Source organism: Morus notabilis, unplaced genomic scaffold (genome assembly GCF_000414095.1).
Source record: "Morus notabilis unplaced genomic scaffold, ASM41409v2 Scaffold1423, whole genome shotgun sequence".
In the NCBI taxonomy this organism is placed as follows: Eukaryota; Viridiplantae; Streptophyta; class Magnoliopsida; order Rosales; family Moraceae; genus Morus; species Morus notabilis.
The window spans coordinates 742-8415 of NW_010365319.1; the positions used below are offsets into that span (position 1 = coordinate 742).

The 7674-nt window shown below is 32.3% G+C and overlaps 1 protein-coding gene across 3 annotated transcripts; it reads right to left on the minus strand.

Moving 5' to 3' along the window:
- Window positions 1-317: 317 nt before the first annotated feature.
- On the minus strand, window positions 318-5279 carry LOC21386656. 3 transcript variants are annotated; one of them, XM_024172031.1, is made up of 4 exons: window positions 5102-5279; window positions 4209-4990; window positions 2493-2967; window positions 318-358 (listed from the first exon to the last, which is right to left on the minus strand). In XM_024172031.1, the coding sequence occupies exons 2-4, from the start codon at window positions 4722-4724 to the stop codon at window positions 327-329; spliced, it is 1023 nt and encodes a 340-aa protein (XP_024027799.1). In that variant the 5' UTR covers window positions 4725-4990; window positions 5102-5279; the 3' UTR covers window positions 318-326. The 3 variants fall into 3 exon arrangements, with proteins under 3 accessions (XP_024027799.1, XP_010106109.1, XP_024027798.1); XM_010107807.2 differs by lacking the exon at window positions 318-358 and having other exon boundaries at window positions 2217-2967; window positions 4209-4956; XM_024172030.1 differs by lacking the exon at window positions 318-358 and having other exon boundaries at window positions 2217-2967.
- Between the last annotated feature and the right edge of the window lie 2395 nt (window positions 5280-7674).

The following is a 7674-nucleotide window of genomic DNA, read 5'->3' on the forward strand; positions in this document are numbered from 1 at the left end:
TTAAAGTTACATCTAAAATAATTTAAGAATTTTTTATATTTATATAAAACATCACATGCATACAAAATAATATTAAAAAAAATTCTCATTTCATTAATAATCAGAAAAAATATTTATATTTTATTTAATTTATGAGCATATACCTAACACAACATGCGAATGACAATATATTCAGGGTGCATGCGTACAATTTGAGCTTAATTTTTATCCTTGTGATGCTATAAAGGTCGAAGATTACTTGGAAGATATTTAACTAAAATGGCGGACACACCTCTATTGTATGACTCTCGAGTAGTGGAAGATCAAAAGCAGGTTGTTCGTAAATATCAACGCAGTCTATTAGTTGACCATTTTCTCTCTGCAAATCGAAAACGTGACATATATTAGCACAAAATCAATAATTCACCCCAACTATTTTAAAATCTGTTTGGGATAGTTTATGATTGTACTTTTAAGTAGTAGAAAAAAATAAATATAAATTAAGATTTTTTTTATTAGAGTTTGAATAGTACTTAAAAAGTATTTTTATATATAAGAAGAGTTTTTAAATTTGTTTGAATAAAAATATCAAAAACACTTATTATTATAAAAAATAATATAATAAAAGAATACGTATGAGATATTTAATTTATTATTTACAAATAAAAATTTAAAAACGTAAATAAAAAACTTTTTATATGCACTTTTTTATAAGATTAAAGAGTTGATTTGTTTTAAAAATTCTTAAAAAAGTTAAAAACGCTTTAAAATTGTTCATATAAACAAGTTTAAAAACGGCTTTTAAATTAAATAAGTCAAAAACAACTTTTTTTAAACAATCTCAACCGCGCTAAACTAAACTTAAATATCATTTGAAATGAGAAAATTAATTAAAAAACATCGAAGAAGAAAATGAGATAAGAAAAGAATGCTGCGATTCCATTTGCTAGCAAACTTTCTTCTATTTACAAATTTGCCACTCAACAAAGAACCAAAAAAGCTGTAAAAATATACTCCTTATTGTGGTTTCGCGATTTTAACAACCCATATGACAAAACGACAACGTGGTTGATGTTGATTACTAATTTTAACCGAAGAAACAGTCAACTTTAAAAAAAAACAAAAAGAAAAAAAGTAGTATGGAGAGCGGAAATAAATTTTTCTAACGATAATTTTTCTTCGACCAACATTTCTTAAACTAATCTGTTAAAAAAAAAAAAAATCATTATAAAGCAACAATTTTTCACCTTCATTTATCTTCCTATTTGAACTTAATTAACTTTTCAAAGTTCAAATTCTAAAAACTTACGGTAGTATAATTAATTTGTTGTTTTGTTGAGATTGTAAGTTTGAATAATAATACCGAAAATTCTCTAATACATTCAGTGTACTTATAAGTTAAAAAAAAATTTAATAGTTAAATTTATATTTTTTTAATTTTTACATAATTTTATACAAATATAAATTATTCAAATGTAATATCTAATATACTGGGCATACAAAAAGTCTTAATAACATGTTTAAAAGTCAAATTTTAGGGTGTAATTGATATATATATATATATATATATTTAAAGAAAACTTAGGTAGAAGTGACAATTGAAAAGGGGTGGCAGACAAAGGAAAAAAAGTCAACTTTTTAACAATTGGGCTAAACTGCGCTTCGTTAAGAAAAAAGTAATAAATAAATAATGCACGAGTAATTCAGTAAGGCACACCCCTCAGAAAATGAGGGTTAGTATGCTCATTAAATATATACTGTATAAATATAAATAATGACCGTATTTAGAATCAATTCTGTTTTTATTTTTCATAATTTTTAAAAATATATATATTTTTAAAACGACGTTTGACGTAATAAAAATAAAAAATAAAAATGAAAACGATTTTTTAATTTAGTGTAAAATAAAAGAGAAATGAAAAATAACTTTTAATCATTTTTTATTTTTTATTTTCGTTTTCTCATCTCTCTAGTAGAGAAAGAGAGAGAGACATTAATAAATTTTTTTATATTGAAAATAATCTCTTGATAAAACTATCAAACGCATTTTCAAAAATGATTTCTGTCTGAGATTGAAAACGTTTTCATTTTCATTTTCATACAAAAAATAAAATTATTTTGGAATGAGTTTCAAACGCACCCAATATATCCAATCAATCGCAAACCCCATAGGCCAACACCAATCTACAGTATAGAAAACTATACCTGGAACTTCCTAAACATGCTGAATATGGGTTCTATTCACTATACTCAATGTGATTTAATTGTTAATTTCAAAGTTAGCTCGTATTAAGATTTTACTATGCTTTGATCAGCACCTCTCCAAATAAAGGAATACCATGAATGTCATCAAAATCCAAGAACTTCAGATGCTAATTCTAATAGAGGTTCCAAAGCACTCGGAGCAAACTTTCTAGCAAAGAGGAAACAAAGAGTGGTCGGCTGATTATTGTAAAGGCATGTTTTACTCTCAGCAATCTTGTTGAAGAAATCCTTACTGATATCAGCCTTACCAAAAGTAGCTGGGTGAGCACCACCCCTTGACCAGTCCACATAAGTAAGGCTTCTATTAGCCAAAAGATGCGGAGTTTCGATGCTAAGCATTGTCTGGAAATAGTGTTCATCCACATAACATGCTGGTCTGCAGAACTCTTCGAACTTGGGGTAGTAGGTTGCATCCTCAACTATCTTGACCGCAAGCACACGATTGATCTCAAACCACTGAGGCCCTTTGCGCCAATCGGTTAAGTTGACCTCGGGTGCCATGTTTCTGTTATAGCGTCCTCTTCCATAAGGTCCTGGTTCATCAAATGAACCCAAGAAGCTATAGCGGGACCTTGATATGTAGCGATAGACAATGCTGAAGTTGCTTAGAGGAATGCATGACTCGGAAAGGAGGATGAACCATTCATTTGAGACATCAAGTAATGCGTTAGCTAGGAGTCTCCTCTCGGCATCACACATGCTCATCCTTCCCCACTCGGCTATCTGCATGACGGTATGAGCAAAACATGTAAATTAACATATAGTTTCATGTACATGAGAACGAACAGCAAATTCGTATGCTTAGGCAAATAAGAACGCGAAACAAGTTGCAAAAATAATTCTAGAAAACTTGTAAACCAAAAGTGCTCTTGTGGTGTCCATGCAAAATATTACAACTGATCCAATAACGCGTTTTATCTGTCAATGCTACCACTAGGCGTCCATAAGTTTGATTGTTTTCCTTCCTTTTTCTTGATTGCATATTAGACCTAAGAACCATGAGTACACCATCTCGGATTCTCAAGCCTTACTGTTTGAACCAAGATACAGCTCTTTAGTTGATGGCCTTGCTAAACTTAACATTTAGAACTTTTATTTCATAAGCATATAAAGCTGGTCGACCCAAAAACTCGAGATAGGATAGTATTGTATCTTGAGAAGATAATAAAAAAACTTAAAAAGCAGTAACATGCATTGGTTAAAAAGTACGTTTCAGTTTCAAGACACAGGAAAGTAAGTTCCTATTTTAGAGTGAGATGACGACACAAGAAACTAACCAAAAAGTGAAAAGGCCTAAATCTACGATATTTCCAAATAACACAATCTCAAAATTGAGTTTTCAAAGAGAAAATTCGGACATAGTATCAATTGAACAGGTTACAGAAGGGGAAGCAGAAAAACTTAGAAGCTTTTCATCTTGAAGTCAAAGGTAACAGCACCAAGAAAAAAGAAAGAAAAAAGTCAAGATGTTAAAGATTTGACAGTTAACCAAACAATGAGAAACTGGTGGCCACCTTATTCTGTTTCTACACACTTCCAAATTGCTATTCTTTAAAGGTTTCATTTAAGACAGATCTTGGTGACATAGAGCATTCATTGATAAAGCCTTATAGTCATACAAATGTTATGCTTCACCAACAAAAAGTTTGAATGTAGAAAATTATTGTTTAACAACTTTGATTGATTCCCCCAAAATACACTGAGATCTGGACAACTACGTGCACAAGCATCTCATAAAGAACCATGGTTTCATTAGTGTTCATCTAAAAAGGCCATGACAAATAATATATGAGATGCTTCCTCCGAAAGTAAAACTGATTGGCTTCCCAGAAATCTCAAACAAATACATTTTTTTGACAAAACTAGACAAATCCAAAACTTTTCAGAGTAATCATTCAGAGAATTGTATAAGCGTGTTATGGAGGAAATAAGGTTCCTACACTATAATACAATTCAAAACATACCTGGCTTGGGATTTGTCTCCTGTAGAACACCGATGAGGGTGGAAAATCGGCCTCATAAGAAGGCATAGAATGGATGTAGATCGAGTAGAGCCCTTCGTGACCCTTAAAGAACCGCTCCCAAAGTGGCGCCAAAGGCAATGGTCCTTTCGTCAAAAACATGAAAGCAATCTTGGGAATTCTCTTAAACGGATAATGCTTAATTCTTGGCACAAGTGAAGCCCTCCAAAATAGCTCCGAATCATTCATGGTATGCAATAGCTTTGTAGGAGGCCGGATCCAACCTTCAAAACTACTCGGCTCTTCAAAGCAAGGCTTGGTTACCGACTCTGCTGTTACAGACTGTGTAATTGGAGGCACATTCTGAACTTTATAATACTTAGTCGTATACATACTGAAAACCGAAACCCCAAGACCTAGAGCCAAAAACACCAAGAAAAACTGGAGGAGTCTCAAAGGCAAAACCCGAGACGGGTTGATTCGGAGTGTAACAGCGGAGTCTTTCCCTTCCTCTGCCATCTCAGTTTGAAAACTCAATGAAATTCTACTAATGGGTAATGATCCAATATTGAAGAATCTCCTTTTGTATCAAAATCTCACTCACCAACATCTCATAGTTAAAAATAGTGACACGCACATAAGTTTAGCGATCTGGGTATTCGAATTCTTTGTGCAAACAATAAGAGTCCGTACTGAATCACAGACTCGTCAAGAGAAAGATCAATTCCAATGAGCAGAAAATTGGCCTTCCCTTCAAAACCAGGTATTTGACAAGTAAGATGTTTCTGGTCAGAAAAAGGAAAAAATCAAATCAAATCACAAACTTTGAAACGGAAACGGAAAATCCCAGTACCAATATATTGGTGAAAAAGGAAAAAGAGTGAGAATTTTCTTACCTGGCAGACAGCAGATGGTGCCAATTGCCAAAGACGTTCGAGAAAGAAAGATATTTGATTCCTAATTTTTCCTTTTCCTAATATACGATGGAATTTTTACGCTTGGAAATGACAGAATTTTAAGTACTTGGCAGGTGACGGAGAGAAAGAGAGGGAAAAGAAAAAAAAATGTGTTCGGACGGGTGGAAAAACCTAGGACTTGCCTTGTAGATTGTTTGTCTGTTCCTGTTTATTGGGAAGCTCTATTTTTATTTATTTATTTATTTTATTTAATAAATGGGAAAGCTTATCATTGATCATGACCACTGATATGAATGCGTCACTGAGTTTAACGGTTTCTTTTGTGCACACGTGCTGTGCCATCAACAAGTCTGTCGTTTGTGTCAAATAGTCAAATTTGTCAATGTGGGACTTTCTCCATTGTTCTGATTTTCGCTTTCATGTTGATTTGCTTTCAATATAATTTCAAAGTGTGAAATTCTTCCGGCTTGATTAAGATTTCTTTAATTGAGTTTGAATCACGTTACGTGCCCATGTTTTCTTTGACAAAAATCTTGATAAATAATAGAAACATCTTCACCCAGCAATTGACATTTGCCAAAAAAAAAAAAAAAAAAAAAAAAAAAAAAAAATTAACACACCCGCATTTATAAGGATTATCATTCAGAGTTATTTTTAGTAATTCTCCACTTGATTGCAACATAAAATTTAATTAAGATCAAATGGCCACATATTTAAAAGTCCAGACGCACGCTTTTTATGAGCAAACACTCAAATAAGAACCGATTTCAAATCATATGAGAAAAGGGAAAATCTTAACCAAGACTGACAAATTTATGTACAGTAAAGAAGATTAGCTCTTGGATCAGAATATGGGAGTATAACACACACAACTAAGCAAATTTGAAATTCATGAAGGCTTATTATAAAAGATAGTGCTTTTCTTTTAGCACATATTGATGCTGAATCTCCAAAGTTCGACCACAACGCAAGTGTCACATAGAAGAAAGAAAAAGAATCGGCAAAAGAGCAATTAAAAAAAAAAAAAAACACACTAGGCTATAGGTCAAAAACATGAAACTATATAGGACCTGTTCAGTTCGTTGATTTGAGTTTTTAATTTGAATTGATATGTGACTTTATGTGAGAATTTTTTACTATAGCAAAAAAGTTAAATGTGATTGTTTCTGATAGTTTTTTACTGTAGAAAAACTCAAATTCTAAACTCGAATCGACGAAATGAACAGAGTCATAGTTTGTTTCCTCGTCATCATAAGCTAGCAGCTGCTTACTTTACGCCATCACAAGTCCTCACAATACAAGCTCTACTTCTCTGAGGAATTGGGTTCTTTCCGAACCCAACAACTGCAAGTACAACCAAAGGCAATAGTAAATCAATCACCTGAATCCCAATTCACTTTACCCACTTGTTGGAACTAAGTGCTTCAATTTCTAAATTCTGTTATTCCAAGAAGACAAAATTAAATATATATATTAATAATAATAATAATAAAAGGGTGAATTTCAGGAACTATAAGCCTAATTTGATTGTAAATACTTAGAGGGAGGTAAAGTTTTCCTCTTTTCCCGACATAACCTGAATAATCGATACATTTGGGCGTAGTTCATTTCACTGAGTTTTTAATTTTAATTTTATTACAGTTAAAATCTCTCATATAAAAAATACATCTAATTTTTTTTAACTACAATTAAAAATTCTCATATAAAATTACATCTCAACTCGAATTGAAAACTCAAATAAACGAACTGAACGATGCCTCAATTTCCCTTGATTTCTTAATACAAATGCTCGACTTGAGAATATAACTAGCCAGACAATTGAACTAAACTGGTTTGCTTGCTAATGAAATTAAAGGAATAAATTTGACCAAAAATTTAGAATTAAAATACCAAGCTTGAAAGACAACAAGCGTAACAATAACTATAGAGAGAAAGTGAGAGAGGAGCGATAAACGTATCAGCGGTGACGAATCTGCGGTTGTACTGCATACACTTGTAAGCCCGACTTCTGTGCTTCTTCTTCTTGTCCTGCTTCGCCACCTTAGGGATCTGTCCTCTCACCTTACCGGCATGCGCCAACGAACCATGAACCTTACCTACAACAATCCCATCGTTAAAGACCAATCAAATCGCTAAATTCACACAAATTCATAACATTAACAAAAAAGGTATGAAAGAAAGATTCCGAATTTTACCCATGCTTTGAACAACTGCTCTTAGATCGTCAAAGAAAGAGAGAGAAAGATGCAACCTTCATCGCCTGTCGGCTCTGTGTACACCCTAGCTTTGTAACTATGGCTTTTAGGGCTTTTCCAGGAGACAATGGCTTAGTTTAGTAGTGCTATAGATTTTGAAAAAATTACTTTTAACTTTGTTGAAAGAAGAATCAGCTATTACAAAAAGTAGATGAGTGTTTAGTAAACTATATTTATAGTAGCTGTGCTGGTTTCAAAATCAATGTAATAACGTTTGATAAATTTTGAGGTTTAATTACTATAGATAGTTGAAAATTATGACTATATCATATTATACTATAATATATTATATATAAT